Source organism: Oncorhynchus clarkii, chromosome 27, assembly GCF_045791955.1.
Source record: "Oncorhynchus clarkii lewisi isolate Uvic-CL-2024 chromosome 27, UVic_Ocla_1.0, whole genome shotgun sequence".
In the NCBI taxonomy this organism is placed as follows: domain Eukaryota; kingdom Metazoa; phylum Chordata; class Actinopteri; order Salmoniformes; family Salmonidae; genus Oncorhynchus; species Oncorhynchus clarkii.
Window position 1 is genome coordinate 6,026,840 of NC_092173.1, and position 24,541 is coordinate 6,051,380.

General features: G+C 45.6%; 2 protein-coding genes across 2 annotated transcripts in view; both read left to right on the forward strand.

Moving 5' to 3' along the window:
• The window catches only part of LOC139386118 (striatin-4-like), a 27,230-nt gene extending 20,360 nt beyond the window's left edge, over positions 1-6,870 (forward strand). Inside the window, exons 15-18 of the mRNA XM_071131546.1 lie at positions 998-1,096; positions 1,266-1,352; positions 1,570-1,777; positions 1,888-6,870. Of these exons, the coding sequence (XP_070987647.1) occupies positions 998-1,096; positions 1,266-1,352; positions 1,570-1,739 (356 nt within the window). The 3' untranslated portion in view covers positions 1,740-1,777; positions 1,888-6,870. The remainder of the gene's footprint in view (positions 1-997; positions 1,097-1,265; positions 1,353-1,569; positions 1,778-1,887) is intronic.
• Positions 6,871-9,177: 2,307 nt separating this feature from the next.
• Positions 9,178-24,541, forward strand: part of LOC139386117 (serine/threonine-protein kinase D2-like) — a 52,692-nt gene continuing 37,328 nt past the window's right edge. The window contains exon 1 of the mRNA XM_071131544.1: positions 9,178-10,089. Coding sequence (XP_070987645.1) covers positions 9,763-10,089 — 327 coding nt within the window. The 5' untranslated portion in view covers positions 9,178-9,762. The remainder of the gene's footprint in view (positions 10,090-24,541) is intronic.

The following is a 24,541-nucleotide window of genomic DNA, read 5'->3' on the forward strand; positions in this document are numbered from 1 at the left end:
AGGGCCATTCAAGTGGATTTTTCCCAGTGGTATGTGGTAAATTCCCACTTCCCACATGGTTACGAATGCACCATGACGTTGCCTCCTTCAGTGCCAGATACGCACTTGTGACTCTCATAAAGGGGCGTGTCCGTAGCACATCTCCCACTCCGGGGTAATGTGATGGACTGTGACTTAAGCAAGCGCAACACAGGATGCATTGGCCAATTCATTGAAAACTTTGGCTTTGGCTTGCTTATATAGAGCGGGGTACTAGCTGTTTGCTGAAATGGATGCGAGAGGGAAGTTCGTAGCGTGGCTCGAGCACTTTCAACGAGGTGCTGAAACACCCTATTCTCAACCACCGAGAATGGACGCATATCCACGGCTATGTACTAAAGAATATAAACATAGCCTACCTATCGCTCTTCTATTTTCTTTGGCCCGGTCAGAATCAGCTGCCAAGGGCTGCTTGAATGCAGAAGGGAGACGATGTTGTGTTGTTTTTTTGCGTTTCCGTCTTGCTCCGGAATACTGGGGTGATGTCGGTGTTAATGTGTCAACATATTTGAGGTGTTGGCAGCTGCATAGACAGTTCTCGTTGCACGTGGCGACATACTGTTAACATTTTATCCACTACTCTCTGCCCATCGCCGTTGTAATCTACTGGGAAACCAACATTTTCCCAAACTGGCGATTTAAACAACGATGGGAGTATATTCACAAAATGATTGTTTTAAAATGTTCATCTGAGGTACCTGAACGTCTTCGGTACGAAAATGTGTACCCTTACACCCCTAGTCGGCACAAGTTCAAATCGGGCATACTGCTCCATCCTTCCCCTCTCTCATCCTCTCTCTGTTCAATAAAATCTGAAAATACCTTAATATATATATATAAAATGCATCCCTCTGTGCCTCCCTTCCATGAGAGGAGCCAGGAGGATCTCCCTCTACTGATCTGTATGTGTCTGTGAGCTGATCTGTGAGCTGATCTGTGTGTGTGTCGCCCCCTGCAGGCAGTGAGCTGATTAACTGTGTGGTCAGCCACCCCTCGGAGCCCATCTCCATCACCGCACACGAGAACCGCACTATCCGCTATCTGGACAACAAGACAGGTCAGCCCCCTGTCCACGGCTAAATCCTACCTTTCTGTAACTACGCCAGAGTTAGGCCTCGTGCCTGATCTGTTTTTATCTGGGTCGAACTAGCCCATAGCTCCAAAACTTGCTTTTACCATTTGATTTACTTCAATGAAATGTAATGCCCACCTGTGTGTGTTACCAGGTAAACTGATCCACTCCATGGTGGCACACCTGGATGCTGTCACCTGTCTGACCACGGACCCCAAAGGCACTTACCTCATCTCTGGCAGTGAGTACCAGTAATCCAGTGTTTCTTAAAAGGGCTGCAATTGAGTCCCCAGGACCTTTGAGTCCCCAGGAATTGAGTCCCCAGGACCTTTGAGTCCCCAGGAATTGAGTCCCCAGGACCTTTGAGTCCCCAGGACCAGGACTGAGAACCATTGCTTCTAACCTCACCACGTGCTTCCGCTGTTACTCTAACCGTGCTCTCCGCTTCCTCCCTGCAGGCCATGACTGTTCGGTGCGTCTGTGGATGCTGGACAACAGGACGTGTGTGCAGGAGATCACGGCCCACAGGAAGAAGCACGACGAGGCCATTCACGACGTGGCCTTCCACCCCTCGCAGCCCTTCATCGCCTCGGCTGGCGCCGACGCACTCGCCAAGGTCTTCGTCTGAGAGGAGGCACAGACAGGGACTCAACATCATCTTCACTGGTAGAGAGAGAGAGAGAGAGAGTGTGTGTGTGTGCTTTATCTTACAATCTGTTAGTTGAGTTTCTTTACAGTTTCTGCTTCTATGAACTTGTCCCTTCTTTTCATTACAGCCCGACTAACACAACTCGGCCAGAGGAGAGTGATGACTACAATGGACGAACCTCACACACAATTCCACATTCACAGTTACACACGTACCCATCCAGTGACATACACACACAAAAACTGTTGTCCTGCACCCCACTGGCTGGGTCATCGCCAACAGGACACTATTAACCACAGTTCTCTAGCTGATCCCATGATGCCTCAGTAACTTGTTGCAATACTAACCATACTGCTTTTCTAACGACTAGATCGGACTGCTCGGTTTATTAGGTCAGTTTACTACACTACAATACTCTCATTCATTTCTACTTTTTACAGTCCACTGGCGGTTATTATAAGACAATGTGTGTTGACTTGGATCACTACGCATGCTGATGCGGCACCTACTATGACGCGGCGCGCACCCGGGTTCACTTTCCGTTTAAAGCTTTTTGGTTTTTTAAGAGATAAGAAGCTTAGCTCACCAGTTGCTAACACACGTAAGCACCTAACTACAGTAGAGTCCAGTACCCACCCGTTGATGGCAGTAGCAATTGTCTGCTGCACCACAGTGTGGGGGAACAATGCATTTCATTCCAAAGACTTCTGAGGGTTTTAGTTTTTTTGTGTGTGTGTGTTTTGGAGACGCCTCCTAACCGGTGTTGGACAAACGGCTTTAATATCAGCCTCATCGTCAAGATACTAAGCCTGAGCGTTTGTGTGTCCGGTATTGTACGGTCGGTCGGTCGGTCATCCATTTCAGTAGAAAGGTGTGTTTGTGTGTGTGTTGCACTTGTTTAATCTTGGTGCTAAGACCTCATCAGTCCGAGTCTGAATCAGGGACCTGTTTTCATTCGAGGTGTGTGTGTGTGTGTGTGTGTGTGTGGGGGTCCTGTTTGTCTCACTGGGATATTTGTCATCAAAAGTAGCATGATATAGCTTGTATCGTCACTCTCCAGCCACGTCAACTGTTTGTGTTGAGATACTGTATGGGTCATTTGTATCTCATAGGAAACTAACACGCTATGCTAAGCAGACACTTTTCTACTGGTTTCTTTTTATATATAGTGTGTGTGTGTGTGTGTGTGTGTGTGTGTGTGTGTGTGAAGTTTTGTCATTTCATCGGGACAGCTGGTTTGTGAAAGAGTATGTGGAGATGACGGGAGTAATTTAATGTTGATGCCGCAGTAACCCCTCTGACTGAAACGGTGGACATTACCAGAAAGTGGCGTCCTGTATTCTCTCTCTGTCCCTTAAGTCGGCATCTAGTCACAACGGCCTTTGGAAACAATCTTATTGTCCAATGAAATGACTGTTGTTGATTAGGTTTCTGTTTCTTGTGCGAGGGGCGGGGGGGGGGGGGGGGGTTTGGGTTGCACTGAATTGCCCAGAGTGCTCATAGTGGGAAACTGGTGCCTCTCTCCCGTGTCAACGGGGCCAGCAGGATACATTTGCCCCCAGGATATGGGAACAAAAGCCACATAAAGAGCCCTCCTTCCTCTCCCTTTCCCCTTTGGAGAGGAAACAAGAACAAACACTACCTGAATCCCCCCCCCCCCCCAAGACCCTTTACATTGGCCTCCGACGAAGACTGAGTTTAGACAGGGCTGGTGACCGTTCACCAAGCCACCACTTTGTGCTTGGATTATTGCGGAGCTGTTTTTCCTGGAAGTGGTAACGAGGTTGGACAAAGGGCGGAGCCTTGGGCGTCTGCTAAAGATTGACATATAGGTCAGAGGTCAGGGGTGATGTCGTTGAGTAACCGGCCTCCTGCATCCTTCAAGTTTATTTTTGAACTTTCCGGGGTGGAAGATAGGCGGCGGGTAGTGGTGGGGGGGGGGGGGCCGAGGGCAGATCTCTGGCTGTGGAAACATGGTTCCACCAGACCAGGGCAGAGCAGGGCATGGCAGTAAAGATTGAATGGCCCAGTAGCTCCATGTCAATCAGTAACTGGCCCCGAGCTGACCCCCCCCCCCCCCAAACGTACTAATCAACCCCTAGCACATACGTCAGAGGGAGGGGGTAGAACTCGTCTCAAACCACTGATACCAGATCAGGTATTTTTTCCATCCCCTTAATGGTTAAAGTCAGCATTGGGGTTAGGGTAATCTAATCCTAGATATGTGGTTAAGGTCAACTTTAACCAAGAGCGCCTACATGCAACAGGGGTCAGAGAATCAAAGGTTGCTGGTAAAAAAATGACTGAGACGTCAACGTTTCTCTCCACTGCAAGACCTTCTGGGAAGCCACTCTCTCTGGTTAGTCAGGTTTTTGTGGGCTTGGTTTAGTTAATGTCAGCTTCATGTGTTTGCTTTTACATGATGGTTTCAGATGCATTGAATTTGATGAGGCAGAGAGAATGCCTAAGTGCTACTTACTGTAGCACACTGGGTGCTGTCATGCGTTGTTGTGGAGAGGATAACTATAGTACGCAGTTGTCAATCACCCAGCTGATGGTATCACCCACCTCTTGGAAGTCCGGTGGCCATTTTTTGTGTAACAGTGCATCCACTCCCACCAACGTTATAGCTTCCATACGAAGTGCATTCCAGTGACACACTAACTAACGGTTGGCTATATGCTGCATTGCATCAGCTGCACTAGACCCCAAGACTAGACCAAGAGGTTACCTGGAGCCTGTTTGTGTCTTAGTGCGGCTGTGGAGCCCATGGCCCAGTTTCCCAAAAGAGTCTTAAAGAGCGACTGGCCCTAAAAAGTAGCATTGGTGTAGCATCGGTGTGAGTCAGAAGCATTTATTTTACTGTCAAAATTGACTACAATGTGCAACTAGAATAATTTTGGTCATAAAGTCAGTCTTGTCCGAAACTGAGATTTGCGAGATAGGAAAAAAACTGTATTTCACGGAATGAAAAGCACCATAACAGTTTTCCATAGGTTGGGTTTATTTGAATCCTTCCCACAGCTGGCTGCACCCAAGTAATCATCAATTCTGAGTGCAGCTGCATCATGACCCAATGTAATGTTCATGGTCAATTTGGTTTGTCTTTGGATATCCTTATGGGGCAAGTTAGGGACCATCAGTAAATTACACAATGTACATGGGACAATATTTGAAATGTTCAAACCAACTATACAATGCAGAAAACCAACTATAAATCATATCGCAATATTGAAAGCAATTAATGAGACACCTAAAAGATGTGCAACATGAAAATATTGTCCCGGTTACATTGTGTAATTTATTGACGTCCCAAACTATCCCCAGAGATAAGCTATCCAAAGTTAAACTAATTTTGCCACGGTGACGTACCAGCTAGCTGAAGCTAATTCGCGAAACGATTTTGGCGAACTCTTCCCTCCTGCGAACACGCACAAGAGACACTCACATCAAACCACACCCCGACTGAATTCAGTCCTGGCCGCTAGCATTTACTAATGAACCGAATCTAAAATGAGGACAAATCAGGAAGTGCAGTTCATCGTTAGCATCTTCATAGGAGCGTCGTTAAATCGCCAAGCTGTTTCCCAAAACCATTACTAAAGTCGCATTTGAAATCGACTGCCTCAGAACAGCGAAGTGTGTCGTTAGATGCTTAAATTATTATTATTATTTTTTTTTTACCCATCCTGGTCACTTTATACACAGATCAGAAGATGTAATCTAAACAGAATTTGAGATGTTTATCTGTCTCACTGTGAACGCAGATAACTTCAGACCGAAGTTGACTGCTAAGTTGACCGCAATATGTATCAAATGAAAACCGAGTTGACTGCATTAAAAGATGGATACAGAAAATAGGTTTATAAAGGCTACATACATAGGCCTGTTTATTTAAATCATATTGAAATCCATTCCATGTTCAATCAATTGAGTTCTATTTAGCTGGCTAGTCTGTCTGCAATTTTTGCCTCAATACATTTCATTTGTAATGTGCGCAATGATATGCCAAATCTGTGATTTGTGCATTATTATTGGTTAAGCATTAGAATAAACCACCTCAATATTTGCAGCCATTAGGTGATCATCTCTCTAGGAGCTGACCGGTTGCCAGTATTGTGAAATAATTATGTTAAGGTAAGATATGAATAGCGAAAGCGGCCTTTCTTTTTATCCTATAGGTATCGACACATGCTCCAACGACGCACTTGGCGAACGTTCTTTCTGCGTGGTGTTTTGGGAAACGCATGTTACATCTTCGGCCGTTGCAGGAACGATGCATCGGTTAAAATACTTGTACGCCTAAATTCCATCGCTACCGGGAAACCAAGCCCTGAAGTGTCTCCCTGGTATTTCTCCTCCCTTCAAGTAAATATTAAGACTGCATGAGTGTGTTGGACGAACTCTGCACTCCGTGTTTGTGTGTCAGTCAGAGTCCACATGTACGTCTGCAGCATTGAGCTACAGACTGGTCCTGATATAACGCTCAAATATGTCCCGTCTTCTGAGTACAGACAAATCAATGTGAATCAAAAAAATCAAGAAAGCAAGAGGAAAATAGATATGACTGTAAATGATAGAAGACTAGAGCAACCATTATCTGATTTACATGTCCAGTCTCATTTTTTATTTGTTGCTTTTTTCCCCCCTTTGATTATAATTATTATCTAAGAATACTGTAGTATCATCAGTGAAATCTTTCTTCTTTGCTAGGCTTAGAACTTGCTTGTGATTGATAATGACAATGTATACCTTGTAAAAAAAAACAACAACTAAACGGTTAACAAATCAGAAGGAAAAAAGTGATCAGTCCGAGGCCAAGGTAAAGGACTCGTTTCTTTGTGTTTTTATTTTTTTAATAGCAACTTATCACTGTGTGATATTTTGTACATCATATTAAGCGGTATTCAAACAATGTCCTCTAACTACAAGGGATAAGAGACCTGCTTCTTATTGAGTTTGTTTTATTATATATATTTTTGGAGCTGCATTCTAGCTCGTATCAAATTACAGATTTTCCTTTCTCTTTATTTTGCGGGTCTCGTGTTGTATGTCATTAAAGAAGAAAAACACAAAAAATTCGAATAAAATAACGATTTTGTACAGTGAATTGAGAGCAGTGTTGTCGTTCATTGTATCATGGCAACTGTAATTGATTACTGTATTACTACATATTCATTATCAACTTATTGATACATGGTTTCTTTATTTATGTTATTTTTATTTTAAAATGTATCTAAATTATATATATCTTTTTTCAATGACGATCTTTTCTCATGGCTGCAACTCCCCAACAGGCTCGGGAGATGCGAAAGTCGAGGCATGCGTCTTTTGAAACATGACCCGCCAAACCGTGCTCCTTAAAACACGCTCGCCAGCTGCACCAATGTGTCAGAGGAAACACTGTTCAACTGACGACCGAAGTCAGCCTGTCCTTCTGTGCACCCTCTGAGACTTCTAGGAAGATTTAAAGCCACTTAACCTCAACATTTCTCCCAAGTTTTCCCCATTATTGCAAAGCCCTAGTTATTTTGTTGCTTTGACAAAGTCATTTCGTCCCCAGTCCACCTGGCCATGCTGCTGCTCCAGTTTCAACTGTTCTGCCATATTATTATTGGACCATGCTGGTCATTTATGAACATTTGAACATCTTGGCCATGTTCTGTTATAATCTCCACCCCGCACAGCCAGAAGAGGACTGGCCACCCCACATAGCCTGGTTCCTCTAGGTTTCGTCCTAGGTTTTGGCCTTTCTAGGGAGTTTTTCCTAGCCACCGTGCTTCTACACCTGCATTGCTTGCTGTTTGGGGTTTTAGGCTGGGTTTCTGTACAGCACTTTGAGATATCAGCTGATGTACGAAGGGCTATATAAATACATTTTATTTGATTTGATTTTGATTTCTAAAGATGATTATTTATTAGTGATTCATTTTATGCTTACATTTTTTTCTCTCACTAATTGTAAGTTACGTTACGTGGACTGAACTCTCATTTTAATATGGTGAAACTATTCCTTTTTAAATCTTTTTTTTTTCTCCAAAAGAAACATTGAACATAAAATAGTTAAATCATAGCATGAAATCATGACCTGGTTCTACTCTTTTCGGCCATTTTGTGGTGGAAAACTGAGCGTGTCGGGCATAATACGTCAACCCTGTTGCCCATAGCTCGACAGGCTAGAAATGTTTGAACGTTCTCCCTGTCACAAGGAGCTTTATGATGTAAGATGGCGTCGTCAACCCTGTTACTTTGCAGGTATTTTTGATTTGCTTATTTAAAACCGCCTGAGATGGGGAAAGCATGTTTTTTTATTCAGTGTATCCTGTCCTCTTTATGACAGAGTGTAAACATTTGCAGAAATCAAACAGGTTTTTTCCAGCACCAAGTTCCACTGCCCAAAAGGGACTCATTTCGTGGAACGACCCAATACGCTCTTCTCTCCCTCACCTGACTTCTCTTCAGACCAGGAATGCCTGAAGTACCCGTCTTCTAACCCGGTCATTGCCAATTCTGCAACTAGACAGTTTTTCACAGGGCTCTAGGAAAAGATACAACAGGACCCACAGCAAGCAAGTGACCAAGGGATTGTTAACGAACAAGCCACATTAACATGACAATCTTGACAGCCACCTGCTACCCATGCTCTGGAGAAGACAACCCAGAAATATCAAGCTCACAGCACCCCTTCCTGAAGATGAGCAAGGCCGGTTTTATTAGTTATGTGATGAAGATCAAAACAGACCATGGATCTGTTCCAGTGTTATGATTATGTCAGAGACTCTGGGGGATACAGCACCCTCTAGTGGCCCTTAAAGGAGGTACAACTCAGAACAACCATCATAAGAAAGTGCTTCTTACAGTAGGTTTATTGTGGCCACGTCTCTTATTTAAATTAGCATCATCTATGGCTAATTACCTATATCTAAATAATCGTTTTTCACAATAAGCAATTATACGTTGAACAGATATCAAACAAAGAGTACCTACCACAAGTTATAAACTGAGTGAACTATCAAAAGTCATTTTTTTACAGCTCTTTTCTACTTCACTGAGTAGAATGGTAGTTGCACTGTAGGTGTGGTCCTACATTCGAATCAGAGAGAGGCCTGAATGTCATTGGCACTGCCAAGAGGGTGAGGAGAGAGAACAAAAAGCAAAGCCACAGAGAAAAGAGGGATAGTGTTTTAGAGGGAGAGAGATACATAATTGTGTGCAGTTCCCCTCGGGCTAGAGTAAGAAGAGCCCAGCTGTTAGAGAAGGAGTAAACAAGACAAATTACTGCAACATAAAACATAGAGCATGGGAGAAGACCAGGGAGTGGGAGGGACTGACATGGGCTTATCCAGAGCTCTCCTCCACCCATTGGCCGAGAGTTGTGTCAGTCATATCACTTCCTCCTTGGCTGTTGCAAGTTCAGAAAGGAGGGAGCAGGAGGGAGAGGGAGGTACTCTCGGTCTTGCTTTTCTACAGAAAAATAGTTAACTCGGCTGAAACTGAAACAGGACAAGACTTGTTAAAGAAAAGCACCACCAGGCTGTCTCTCCTTCATTCTCTCAGTTTCCTGCTCAAGGAAGCCATTTTGTACAGGCTGGAGTCTAAGGACAACAAACTTTTTCCCCCCTTCTTTCTCCTTCCTCAAGTGTTTCCTGTGAAAATTGAGACTTTCTCATCAGCAGAACAACTTCTTCACCCGAGAAGGAGGAGCGGTGGGTAGGAGGGGATACGTTTTTCTCAGTCTGTCCCTCACGCTTGCCTTGCCGGGATAATGAAAGAAGACGTGTGAGTGCAGATGACAAAAAATCAAGAGGGAGAGATAGAAAGAAAGAAAAGAAGAAGCAGGTCTTCCTGGATAGGGATCTCCTCCTGACTCCTCTGGGAGAAGGGGTGGTCACAGGGCAGAGACTCCCAGTAGAGGTGTGTATTTGTCTGTGGATCACCGTGTCGACACCCTCGCGCTCCTGCTCTTTTGAGGGAGGTAGAGCGTGCGCGTGTGTAGCGAGGGATGGCCAACGCCAGCCCCTGTATGTCGTCGGGACCCCTACCCCAGGTCTTCTTCCACACGGGGGGCCCCTCTCCCCCAGGCTCTGTGGTGATGCAGCAGGGGACCCCCATGGCCGTGCCTCCCTCCCCTGCTCACGGTGGTCTCCCCCCTGTGGAACTGGGGGCTGGGCTGGGCCCTGGGGGGGTTGCCAATTCCTACGTGCCCCCCACCCCAGCTGGGGTCTCCTTCATCATCCAGATTGGGCTGACCAGAGAGTCAGTGCTGCTGCCACAGACCGCTGACCTTGCCTACGTCAAACAGATTGCCTGCTCCATTGTCGACATCAAGGTGAGAGCACAAGGTGTGTGTGTGTGTGTGTGTGTGTGTGTGTGTGTGTGTGTGTGTGTGTGTGTGTGTGTGTGTGTGTGTGTGTGTGTGTGTGTGTGTGTGTGCGCGCGCAGCCTGGTACAAAACATACATTACGTATTTCTGAGCATCTCCAAGATGTATGGTCTAGTTACTTTAGACAGAAACAAAAGTAGGGAGGTTGATCAGGGAGGATAGGTGGGCGTACTCTGCGACCGTCTAGCAATCCAAAGGTTGCTTGTTTGAGTCGCGATGTGTCACATATTTAAGTACAGAATAATACAAATTGCTCTGAGACCATGTCGGCGTGTGTGAGATTTACCTACGGAATACTATATTTGCCCTGAATTGGTGTGTGTGTGAGTGTGTGTGTGTGTGTGTGTGTGTGTGTGTGTGTGTGTGTGTGTGTGTGTGTGTGTGTGTGTTGTGTTTATCTGTTTAGTAATCGCCGATCAGCCCTAAATGCCAGTGCTATCTTTTTCCAGCTGTCTCTGACATCTCATAGCTAATGGTGAGGAATTTTGGCAGTGAATGTCTCTCTCTCACACACACACACACACACACACACACACACATACACACACACACACTGAGTACATCCAGGTGCCATGAAGTGACGTATAGATGTATATGATTTTGCCTCGAAGTAAGTCCATGTTCATGTAACGAGCAGTTGATGACATCCAGGCCAACACCGTTACATCACTGTGACAGACTATGAGCTAAAAAAGGTCACAAAACCAGGACGCCTACCAGGCCACTCTAATAACGACAAGTACCCCTGCTTGAGCATCCCATGTCTGAAAGGATACCTTCCATAATCTGCATTCGCAGTCCAATTTATGAAACGCATTTAAAGCCACTGATGATGTTTTCGTTTGATTTGGTTGTGCTCAGAGTGGCACCCAATCTATGTGCATCAAAAGGAAAAGTGAACAATTACTGAGCAATCCGCCGTGGTGTCTTACAGCCAGGTTTTTACCTGGGCCATGCATGTGCAGTACAGGGAAGAAGGCGGCCATTTTGCAGCAGCCAGCAGGAGAGCATAATCCTCAAGTCAGTGTCTGGCATGAGAGGCGTTGGTTTCTCTCAGCCAATTACACTCTGAGATGGTTAGATTACCAGATTTCCAAAGCCAGTCGCTGGAGGTTGGCCAACAGCAGCTTGAAAAATGTGCAACAGGGTAACTGTTCCAGGGAACGCTGCTTTCCCTAATCTGTTTATTGTTTTGCGGGAACAAAATCAGCTCCACGCCTGCCCCTTCATATCCCGGGTTTCAGAAGTCCCTGTGTCAACTGTAGATGTTTATGCTAGGACTCCCCTTTTCTCCCCCTTCGGGAAACACTCTACCGTACTCGTCACGGTTCACATTTTAATGTCACGTGCGCGAGTACAGTGAGGTGCCTCGCTTGCAAGCGCTGAGCCCAACGATGCGGTCTTCAGCATCAATGTGGCGCCACAAATAAATAGAACTCAAGAACACACGGAAAATCAAGAAATAGGAAGAACACGAGATGGTAAGAAGCTATGACACCGGGTCAGTTCCCATAACATATTTCCAAGGTGCAGGGATACTGGAGTGACGGAGGCAAATATGCATCGGGGTTAAGGAGACTGGGCATCAGGATGTGTGATAAACAAGAGTAGCAGCGGGCGTAAAGGAAGATTGCATTGGAGTGTGTGTGTGTGTGCATGTTATGTGTGTGTTGGAGTGTCAGTGTGCGTGAGTGTGTAGAGTCCCGTGTGGGGCAGTCTTATTGCTTGTGGATAGAAGCTGTTTCAGGCGTCTGTTGGTGTCAGACTTGATGCACCGGTGCCGCGCGGAGAACAGTTGATGGGTTGGGTGGCTGGAGTCTTTTAACGTTTTTCCGGGACTTTGTTTCACGCCGCTTGAGGGTGGAAGGCAGGGAGCTCGGCCCCAGTGATGTACTGGGCTGTCCACACCACCCCCTGTAGCTCCATGCGATCGAGGGCGGTGCTATTGCCACACCAAGCAGGGATGCAGCCAGTCAAGATGCTCTTAATGGTGCAGCTGTAGAGCTTTTTGAGGATTGGAGGGCCCACATGCTAAACTTTTTCAACCTCCTGAGGGGGAAGAGGCGCTGCCGTGCCTTCTTCACGACTGTGCGTGCGTGTGGACCATTTTAAGTCTTTAGTGATTTGGACCAGAGGAACTTGACGCTCTCTACCCGCTCCACTGCAGCCCCATCGATGTGGATGGGTGCATGCTATTGGTTCAAAGGAGACTGGAGGGCCACTTTAATGAACACCAGCACCTGAAAACCAGTCAGTCAGTCCCCCTGTCCTTACATATGGATGGCATGACAGGGACTTTGTATTTAGGGAGATTTCAGGTTTGGCAGTGTGTGTTCGTGTGTGTGTGTGTGTGTGTGTGTGTGTGTGTGTGTGTGTGTGTCAGGAGTAGGGGTGTTTTGTCACGGTTCCATCATTCCCTTCAGCTCTCCTCTCCCGTCCGTCCGTCTCAATCAGAAATGTTGAGTCACCAGCCACGGCCAGGCCAGGCTGCTCTCTCTCTCTCTCTCTCTGTTTATTTAACAGCCAGCCAGCCTCGCTGTGTTCCACTGACACGTTTTTCCATTAACTTCAGAGCCTACAATATGTAGGAGGACACTCTCTTTCCCTGCCCCCCAGCCCCTGCTCCTAGTGGCATAAGATCAAATAAGACCTTAACGCTAGTGCTGTGTATGTCTGTTCAACCCTGAAACAGCACAACACTTGATGGTTTATTCAGTGATTTGTGGACTCTCCTTCCTTCATTCTCTTCTTCCCAAAAGCTGTTTTTCTCTCTTCGCCTCCCGTCCTCCCTTCCTCTCCCCCATCCTCACCTCTCTCCCCTATCTGCTCCTCTCTTCCCCTGTCCTTCCCTCTCTTCTTCTCACATCTGTTCTTCCCTCCTCCTCCTCCTCTCCCTTTCTCCCCACTCCTCCTCTCCCCATCACTCTCCCTGCTAACGGTGGCCCCTTGTCTGACAGATAAAGAGGAGGAAATGAGGCCTGTTTCCTCTTGGAGTCCACTCCGTCCGGGGGCGATCCACGTCCTCCTCCTCCTCTTCCTCCTCATCCTTCCACCTCCATCCCCTCCCGTCGTCCTCCACGTATTCCCCCAGGGCGCCTCCCCCTCTCTATGGGGTTGGTGGGAGACGAGGTAGGGTAGGGGGAATTTGGTGCTGACCGTTGGGCAGATCTCCCTCATTGTTTCCGGACAATTGGGGCCTATTGAGCCCCTATTGTTGCTGAGTTTCATACAGTAACTCTGACTCATAGAGACCACCCCCGTTTCCCATTGGTCCGAGGCTAATATGGACTTCCTGTGAAGCCACAGGATCAAACGTTAAGTCCCCATAAGACCATGGCTGGAAGGCAAACCTACGGGACAATATACAGTAGATATGTGTGTCGGGGATGTTGTACTGCATGCTAGAGACGTTTTAATGTCGCAAACAAGCACCAATTGAAAAGTGGCAATTTGTGTCTCGTCATAGAGCCATTCAGTCCCATGTGGCTGTGAGCTTGTTGTGTCTCTTTCATCGGCCAATCAAGTCTCACTCTGCCAAGAGGTGTGCCTATTCAAGCTGATCCTTACCTCTCAGACCAATAACCTGTTTACTAATTGGACTTGTAATGAATGGTGCGTGTGTGCGCCCGTGAGACTGGGGTGGGCCGACCTGTCGAGGCTTGACTGTGTCATTTGAAGTGTTACCATAGTTTCATCACGTCAGATGATTGTTGTAACAGGATTGTAATAACTGATGCCTGAACGTTGCACTGAGGTTGGTATGGTTATTCACTAAGAAAACACTAGCAAACCCACCCTTCATTGGTTTCCCGCAGACGGAGAGAAAATACTCTCAGGATCACAGATTTCTACTGTAAGTCAACCTTGTTTGCTTGCTATTTAGGTTTCAAAATGGCAATGTCCCCGTGCGCAAAGCGAGGTGTGTATTTAGTGTAGGTGTCTGTGATTCTCAGTCTAGCATACAACACGTGGCCACCCTCACTACTCCTGCACTCTAGATTGGCATCTGTAGTGAATGAGTCTCACAGAGTGATAGAGAGGAATGGAGAGACCAAGAGAGAAGAAGAAAGAGTTTAAAATAAAAAAATAAAAAACACTATAAAGACAGAGAGCAATTGAAATGTGGAACTGTACACAGGAAGAGGTGTAGCGATTTGGACAGGTGGGCCATATCCCCTCACACACACGCACACGCACACACACACAGCTGCAACTGAAAGTTCCTGGCCATTGTTTCCACCTCCGTTCTGGCAGTTTCTTTATCTGCCTCCCTGGAGGAGCTGGGCCTGGGAATGTGATCATACACACACACTATCTCCTGTTTACCTCTGTCTCTCTTTTACACACACACACACACACACACACACACACACACACACACACACACACGCCCATGTGTACGCACGCATGTAAGCACACATAGACACCCAGTGGTGTTGTCATACTTGAGCGAAAGTAAAGATACCTTTTTAATATAAAATGACTAAAGTGGAAGTCCCCAGTAAAATACTACTTGAGTAAAAGTTTAAAAGTATTTGGTTTTAAATGTACTTCAAGTATCAAAAGTAAAAGTAGAAATAGTTTCAAAATCCTTATATTAAGCAAACTAGACTGCACAACTTTCACGTTTTTTATTATTACGGATAGCCAGGGTCACACTCCAAACCTCTGTCACGTATACTCCCTCTCCGGCCTCTAGGTCATCAGCCTGCTGATTATCCCGCACACCTGTCACCATCGTCTCGCGCCTCATGACACTCACCTGGACTCCCATCACCTCCTTGATTACCTGTCACTCCCCTTGGTTCTTTCCTCAGGTGTTAGTGACTCGGACTCTGTTTCAGTTTCATGTCTGTTCGTGTTTCTTGTTTTGTATTATGTTTTCATTTATTTATTCAATTATTCACTCCCTGAACTTGCTTCCCGACTCCCAGCGCGCACGTTACAACCTCAGACATAATTTACAAACAAACCATTTGCGTTTATTGAGTCCGCCAGATCAGAGGCAGTAGAGACGACCAGGGTGTTCTCTTGATAAGTGTGGGAATTGGGCCATTTTCCTGTCCTGCTAAGCATTCAAAATGTAACGAGTACTTTTGGGTGTGAGGGAAAAATGTATGAAGTTAACTTCTTGACGCTACCCATCCCTGTCGCGGGATCATTTTCGTCAGCAACCGCTGAATAGCATAGCGCAACAGTCAAATAATATTACTAAAAAATATTCATGAAATCACAAGTGCAATATTGCAAAACACAGCTAGCCTTTTGTTAATCCACCTGTCGACTCAGATTTTGAAATTATGCTTTACAACGAAAGCAATCCAAGTGTTTGTGTAAGTTTATCAATAGCCTAGCATAGCATTATGTACACTTAGCATCAGGAAGCTTGGTCACGAAAATCAGAAAAGCAATCAAATTAACCGTTTACCTTTGATGATCTTCGGATGTTTTCACTCACAAGACTCCCAGTTACACAACAAATGTTCCTTTTGTTCCATAAAGATAATTTTTATACCCAAAATACCAACGTTTGTTTGTCGCGTTATGTTCAGAAATCCACAGGAAAGAGCGGTCACGACAACGCAGACGGAAATTCCAAATAGTCTTCATAATGTCCACAGAAAAATGTCAAACGTTTTTTATAATCATTCCTCAGGTAGTTTTTAAAATATATATTCGATAATATATCAACCGAGTGTGTAGGTTTTTCAATAACAGCGGCTTTACTCTGTAACGCAAAAACTCACTCTGAGAGCCCCCACCTATCCACTTACGCATTGTGATCTTTCACGCTAATTTTTCAAAATAAAAGCCTGAAACTATGTCTAAAGACTGTTGACACCTTAGGGAAGCCAGAGAAAAAGGAATCTGGTTGATATCCCTTTAAATGGAGGATAGGCATGCATAGGAACAGAAGGGTTTCAAAATAAGAGGCACTTCCTGATTGGATTTTCCTCAGGGTTTCGCCTGCAATATCAGTTCTGTTATACTCACAGACAATATTTTGACAGTTTTGGAAGCTTTATAGTGTATTCTATCATAATCTGTCAATTATATGCATATTCTAGCATCTGGTTCTGAGAAATAGGCCGTTTACAAGAGGTTAAAAGTACATTTCCTTTAGGAATGTAGTGAAGTGAAAGTAAAAGTAGTCAAAAATATAAATGGTAAAAAATATAAATGGTATAAATGGTGAAGTACATTTCCCCCACAAAACAACTTTAAGTAGTTATTTAACCCTTTGACGCGTATCAACACACAGGTGTGATCATTCTACAGTTGTCCCTGTAGCATAACCTCAAACCGCTTTGATTAAAGCACTTATTTAGAATGCCCAACGCAACAGTCCGTGTTAAAGCTGGCTACACTGTTTTTTCACAGATGCATTTTGCACAAACACGGTCTTTACAAGGTTATGTCCTCAACGCGACCAATTTATTTTTGGATGCATTTTTCAGACTTTCACAGATGTAGCGACAGCATAACACAATTCTCATCCAAACCGGAAAATGTAGGCTACATTTAGTCATAGCGCTAACTGAGGAAAGATTGACATAACACAAGGGTTATATTTAGTTAACTCTTGGCTGACAGAATCCATCATCTGAATGAGCTAATAGCAATTACGATCTAAATAACTGAGTAAAACACTTTTTAAAAATCAAAAGTAATTCAACGATGGGTGGTTTGTGCACTCCGCCATGTTTGTTTTTTCGCGTCAACCAAGATAAGAAGAGGAGACAAGATGAGTTCGGTCTGTTCGCAGTGTGCATGTTGAAGGGCGTGTGTCATCTACCATCATTCACTTCTGGAAGTTTACTCGAAAGATGAGTGAACCATCCCTTCACCTCATTTTGTTATAACATCTTTGGTCTGACAGACATGTCCAAAGTTATTATTTGTAAGGAAAACAACAATGAAGGCAATGCGGGTACCAGCCGGAAAATGTGCCAGGGGGAAAAAGTTTGTTTAAGGCCTGTTCTGACTGGAAATGCGCAAATGCCTGCATCGTTGATCTTGGGAAACACTGGGGAAGTGCTTGGGCTCTTGTTGAAGAGAGAAGTATCTCCACTCAGTAAAGCCTCAAACAAAAATTGTCCACAACAATGAAATGGGCCCCCAAAAAATATTTGCATTTTATTTATTTTTTTACCCCCTTTTTTCTCCCCAATTTCAATCTAGTCTCATCGCTGCAACTCCCAAAGGGCTCTGTAGGCGAAGGTCGAGTTATGCATCCTCCCGAAACATGACCCGCCAAACCTCGCTTCTTAACACCCTCCCGTTTAACCTGGACGCCAGCCGCACCAATGTGTCCGAGGAAACCCCGTTCTCCTGATGACCCGAGGTCAGCCTGCAGGCACCTGGCCCACCACAAGGAGGCGCTAGAGCGTGATGAGCCAAGTAAAGCCCCCCGGCCAAACTCTCCCCTAACCCAGACGACGCTGGGCGTTACTACAGACCCGGGATCAAACCCGGGTCTGTAGTAACGCCTCTATCACTGCAACTGTCCTGTTGTGTAACAATCACATTTTGGAACAGTGAGAGCATTCTGACATCCCGCACATAAAAAAAACTCCCGCTGGGGCGACCGTTAGAGATGTTTGGAACTCACATGTGAAAACGTTAAAGTATTTTTACCAAAATACACCACTGCACACACCACACACAGGCAGGAGCATACACACACACACACACACACACACACACACACACACACACACACACAAGAAAGCAGTAAAGAATACTTGCGCACGCACACACACTGCACCGCCAGTCCTGATCGTGACGAAAAGGGTCCAGACTGATGGACAACGTTGTATTGTGTGGCGGAAGACAATCCTCTAGCATTCAATATTATTGCTGTTATTGCAGCTACATGACGACTCCGCCTAATCCAGGTCTGTCTGTCTCAACCAATCCAGCCCTCCGAACGAATGATCTGCGTGTATCACATATGTTCATTTGATACATTTTGATCTTGTTCTAACGCATTTTGGTTGAGTGTGTGTGTGTGTGTGTGTGCGTGTGTGTGTTTTGGGAGCCCTAAATCAAATTGTATTTGTCACACGCGCGGAATACAACCGGTGTAGACATTACAGTGAAATCCTTACTCACAAGCCCTTAACCAACAATGCAGTTTTAAGAAAAATACCTAATAAAATAAAAAATTAAGAAATAAACAAAGTAACAAATAATTAAAGAGTGGCAGTAAAATAACAATAGCGAGGATATATACAGGGGGTGCCGGTACAGAGTCAATGTGGTGGCTATATACAGGGGGTACCGGTACAGAGTCAATGTGGAGGCTATATACAGGGGGTACCGGTACAGAGTCAATGTGGAGGCTATATACAGGGGGTACCGGTACAGAGTCAATGTGCAGGCTATATACAGGGGGTACCGGTACAGAGTCAATGTGCAGGCTATATACAGTATATACAGGGGGTACCGGTACAGAGTCAATGTGGAGGCTATATACAGGGGGTACCGGTACAGAGTCAATGTGCAGGCTATATACAGTATATACAGGGGGTACCGGTACAGAGTCAATGTGGAGGCTATATACAGGGGGTACCGGTACAGAGTCAATGTGCAGGCTATATACAGTATATACAGGGGGTACCGGTACAGAGTCAATGTGGAGGCTATATACAGTATATACAGGGGGTACCGGTACAGAGTCAATGTGCAGGCTATATACAGTATATACAGGGGGTACCGGTACAGAGTCAATTTGGAGGCTATATACAGTATATACAGGGGGTACCGGTACAGAGTCAATGTGGAGGCTATATACAGGGGGTACCGGTACAGAGTCAATGTGCGGGGGGACCGGTTAGTTGAGGTAATATATTCAAGTAGGTAGAGTTATTTTAGTGACTTATGCATAGATAATAACAGAGAGTAGCAGCAGCGTAAAAGAGTGAAGGGTGGGGGGTGGGGGGCAATGCAAATAGTCTGAGTAGCCATTTCATTAGATGTTAAGTCTTATGACTTGGGGGTAGAAGCTGTTTAGAAGCCTCTTGGACCTAGACTTATCAGACCAATTCGCTAAACCCAGGCAGGTGCACAGCTCAGTGAGTCAGGAAAGCATTAGCGTGGTAGCACAATGGTCTGAGCCGCCACACCTTTACCACACCACAGCTTTATGAAGTCACACACACAACCAGCAGGCTTCTAGAGGAAATGGTGTCCCATATTGAAACGACAGCTTCCGCCATTGATCCACACAGCGCTCCTTTACCCAAACCCCGTACTCTTCCCTCTTCCCCACTCTGTTCATTTGCATCATAGCAGAGCAGCTCGGAGCAGCTTTGCATGAACGTACAGTGTTTCCTGGCGGGCATTAGCAGGCAGCGTACTCCTCCATTTGACTATTCAAAGCACTGCTAATGACATGTCCACTTATCAATTAGAGGAGGGGGAGAGGGAGAGAGGATGACAGAGAGAGAAAGAGAGCGATATAAAGGGGTATTGACAGGGATTGAGAGATTTAGAAAGAGGGAGAGAGAGAGAGAGAGAGCGAGAGAGGAAAATGACATTTACAGAGATTGAGAAATAGGGAGGGAGAGAGAGAGAAAGAGAGAGATGGGAAGCAAGGTTCAGGCCATACGCTGCTAGGATCAAGGGGAATGCTGTGGTTTTGTACCTAGTTTGAAGCCACGGTTTTCTAGAGTTGAGCAATCGTTCTTTTAAGCGCACTGAAAGTGGACTCGATCATTTCGAAAATGTTGAGGCCCGTCCGTCACTCAGTTAGTCTAGGTAGTAACAACCTTGTCAGTGTTTTTCTACAGAAGGTGTCAAAGGCTGTAGAGTAGGTCCATACTTACTGTTACTGTAGAGCCCTGCATTCCAGATCACCCCGAGACATTATGATACTAATCCAATGATTTAGCTCTGCTAAAAACCCGTTTTGTACCATAATCCAATTTGAGGCAGCAGAAGCATTCGGTGGCATGTTACTATGCAAAACCCTCCCAGCTGGTCCGGCAGGCAGGCAAGCAAGCAGGCAGGAAAATTCCTCACATTTCCAGGGCAGCAGACGGAACACACAGGGCTCTTTGAGAGCAGGGAGAGAGCTCTGCGGATCAAGGGCAGACAGACATGTGCACTTCTATCTCTTCAGACAACAACGCTCACTCACGTAAATGCCATGAATCCCTAACCCAGTTGGTATACATTCAAACCCGAGGAAGGGGTTCCTAAAGGTGCACTATTCAGAAATGGCTCTGCCATTTCCTGGTTGCTAAAGTTCCAATTTCCGTTTGGTGACGAAACAAGCAAGTGTCGGTTAGAGAATCGCTGTACCATTTAAACCGCTGTGAAATACGCCACATGGCCATAAGTATCGTCGAACATGTCATTCCAAAATCGCGGGCATTATTATGGAGTTGGTCCCCGCTTCGCTGCTATAACAGCCTCTACTCTTCTGGGAAGGCTTTCCTCTAGACGTTGAAACATTGCTGCTGGGACTTGCTTCCATTCAGCCACAAGGGCATTAGTGCGGTCGGCTGATGTTGGGCGATTCCAATTCATCCCAAAGGTGTCCGATGGGGTTGAGGTCAGGGCTCTGTGCAGGCCAGTCAAGTTCTTCAACGCCGATCTCGACAAACCATTTCTGTATGGACCTCGCTTTGTGCACGGGGGGCATTGTCATGCTGAAACAGGAAAGGGCCTTCCACAAAGTTGGAAGCACAGAATTGTCTAGAATGTCATTGTATGCTGTAGTGTTAAGCACACATAGAACAGATCTACCTCTTCTTAGACTTGCTTTCAATGACAATGACAGATCTGTAACTCACATTTCATTTTTAGGTGAATTTGGTCAGATCGGCCCATATTGCAGCTTCAACTTAGATGCCGTTTCTTTTGGAGATGCTGCCTGGACGATGTTCTTCGGTGCTTTCCAGGAAATGCCGTGTTTGCTTTGGAGGGTCTGGGGCGGCCTTTTTCTACAAGGTCACGGATGGTATCCGTGGTTACCAGGCACGGCAGCAGATACTCAGAGGGTTACGTGTGTGTCGGTGCTGGTCCGCGACGTGTGTCGGAGGCCTACGTAGGCACGCACGCACGCGCACACACACTCTACCGCACTCGGGGGAACCTGAGGTTAGAGAAGCATTTAGTAAATACACTTAACACTGAGGCTGGCACTGCTGTGACTTTCATAAAAAGAGGAAGGAGGGGACATAGATGATTATCAAAGATAGATTATATGAGAGAAAGATATAGGTGTGTCATGTGGGTCTTCAACCCTATCGGTCTCGTGCGCTGGGCTCACAGTGAAAAGCTGTTCAACCGTGGCTAATTACTTTGAGTATGTGGGCTGACAAACGTGATTTATCCCAACTAGTGGTTTCACACTCTTATGGGTTTTCTAACATGCTACTTTGATTTTGTTAGAGCCGTGGTGTGTGGTTTGAGGAAGGCCAGGACTAAAAACAAACAAAAGATAACTACTGTAAAATATAGTGTGTCCGTAAAATGTATATAGTATGTATAAGCTGGAAGTAGAAGCCTAAGTGTTGTTGTCCATTAGTTTACTACAATTAGGTTAGGGGAAAATAATGAAGGAAATTATATTTTTTAAATATGTGTGTGTATATACAATATAAATCTAGATATTTGCAAAACATATATGGGGGATTGGAAATGATGCAGACAATTACATTGATGAAAGCTACAATCTATCTGCAGTATTAAAGCTCATCTACCACCTAAAAAAAACACCAAAAAATACACAGGAAGTACAAAAACCTTAAAGATCAATTCTACAGAAGTCGGTATGTAGTTTCATATCCACATTACAATCCAACATGAAGCAATACCAAAATGGCCGCCATATGACAAGAAGGGTTTAGTTTAAGAGTTAAGGTTGGTGTTTTAGTAATGGGCCGTGTTAGGTAAGCCTGACGACAATGGGGTCAGTGTGCTAGCTGGCTGGGTGGGGTCACCCTTGTCCGCCTGGGGCTGTTTTGGGACTGAGCCTGAGGGGGTGAGAGGACTGCCAGACTGGCTGGGGGAAGGGATGGGGGGTGGGAGGGCAGGAGAGGAGCTACCTCAAGTAGGTAAACAAATTACATTAGGGCTGAGGAGAGGACTCTGGCAGTGGAAAGACAAGAGTGGAGAGAAAATGAAGCAGGAAGGTTAGGGAGAGAGATGAAGTCAGAATGAAATGATTTGTTTCTAGTATTATGCTGGGAGAATCACTAGAAGGGAACGCTGATGTCTCTTGTAAAAATGTCTAGACAAACTCTTTGTAGAGGGGAGCGCTGACATTAGTCATGTGACTGGAGCTGCAGCACCAGCCTGCATCTCTCTCTCCATCTTGTTCTCTCTCCACCCTCTCTCTCCACTCACTCACTCACTCAATCTTGTTCTCTCTCCACTCTCTCTCACTTGTTCTCTCTCTCTCTCTCTCTCACTCACTCACTCACTCACTCACTCACTCACTCACTCACTCACTCACTCACACACACACACAAAAGCAGTGAAAACCCCTCCATCCTGACCTGGGAATGAGGGATAAAAACCAGAACGGGTTATGGGAGGAGGGAAGGAACAAAAGCAGAGGGAGGAGAGGGAGCCTACATAAAGGGAATGACTCACAGCCCAGTAATGTGTCCATTGTGGTTCCCAGTGTGGATGGGGAGGGATGTGTGTGTGTGTGACCGACCATGCACTCCCAGCACGCCTTGGGAATGTTCAGCAAACACATGTTGTGCAGTGTTCTTTTGAGATCTCCCTGGAGAGTCCCATCTATAACACCCGGCCTGCTGAGTGGAGGTGGGATGGAGGGAGGAGGAGGCGTTTGTAGGGAAAAGAAGAGGGGGTCTTTCTATTTTCTTTACATTTTGCCCATCTTAATCTCCTCCTCTTCCATCTCTTTTCCTGCTCTACAGATGCAGGACCTTCATTTGATCCCCCTGTTGTTGCACAGCAGGAAATGTAAACTTGTTGTGCATTGAAGGTTTCAAAAGGCTTCTAAAGTTTGCACTTTCCACTTAAAAATGTCAGATTTGTATCAACCCCTACGAAAAATGTCCATGAATTATAATCCACACAGCAATTCACAATTTCCTGTTGCTGCAGGTTTATTTTCCTGCTGTGAGAAACATGGTCAAATGAAGATCCTACATCGGTATGCTTCGTACACCTGTTCCTCTCTCATATCCCTGACTCCTTTACTTTCTCTCTTTTTTTTCTTTCAGGTCTCGCTCTCCATCACCCTTTTTCCCTCTCCCTCCTTCTCTTGTGAATAAAGAAAGCTGTGCTCAGTTCCGAGTGTGTAGAGCGAGGCCCGGGGGGATCAGGGGCCAGGTTCCTATCGGCTTACCTGGCCAGGCAGAGGGAGAGGCAGGCCCACAAAAGCCCAGTCCAGTGCAGCGGAGCGCAGCTCCTTTATCCCCAGCCCCCCCGCCCCAGTCTGGACACGCCTCTCATATTACCTCCCCGCTCCCCCAGAGCAGAATAAGACGCTTTGTCGCCGAGCCCCCACCCGAGACCAGCCCCCTCTAACACACCGATCCCACCAAACAAACTTAAATGCATGTGTGCCCACACATGGAAATGAACACAGACCTTGCTTATAGCGTATAAGCTATCCCTCTCTCCTACGCATAATCCTCCCGTTTCATAAGAGACACCTCACAGGACTGGGCTGCTGGTTTCTGTGTACTATAATAGCTGTGTGTGTGTGTGTGTGTGTGTGTGTGTGTGTGTGTGTGTGTGTGTGTGTGTGTGTGTGTGTGTGTGTGTGTGTGTGTGTGTGTGTGTGTGTGTGTGTGTGTGTGTGTGTGTAAAATATGCCAGATGTTGTTGTGGGGGGAGGCCAGAGGGAGGAGCTTATTTTGGTAGTGGGTTGCTTTTTCAGCTCCTACTTGGAGCAGACCTTTGCCGACAATTTACTGAAATGCCAGCCCCTTGTGTTACACCTTAGTAGCTTTGGTTATCAGCGCAAGCCTGTGGGGCTGATATTCAGGAGTCTCAGCCATGTACTTAGGCTGACAGTATGTGGCCTTCAGATTGCAGGCCTGAATAAGCAGCTAGCGAGTTAACGCTCTGTGTCGGCTTTGCTGTGTGGAGAAGGTACTATCTGTATCCACAAGTGTCCAGATATCCATGTCCTTTGAAATGGTTGAATCCTTCTCAACTGTAAAGTGATTTGTGGATTCAAATAAAGTATTTAAAATTGAGTGTGTGTGTGTGTGTGTGTGTGTCTGTAGAGGATATTGGTCAAGTTATTACTATAAATGATTAATTTATCTTGTTATAAATCGGGGCACCAGTCCGTTATTGGACAAAAATGACCTTTTTAAGAAGACCTGACCCATGATGTATCTTAACAATTGCACAATAAGAACAAAATGTGAACAATAGTACAAATGGAATTATCTGA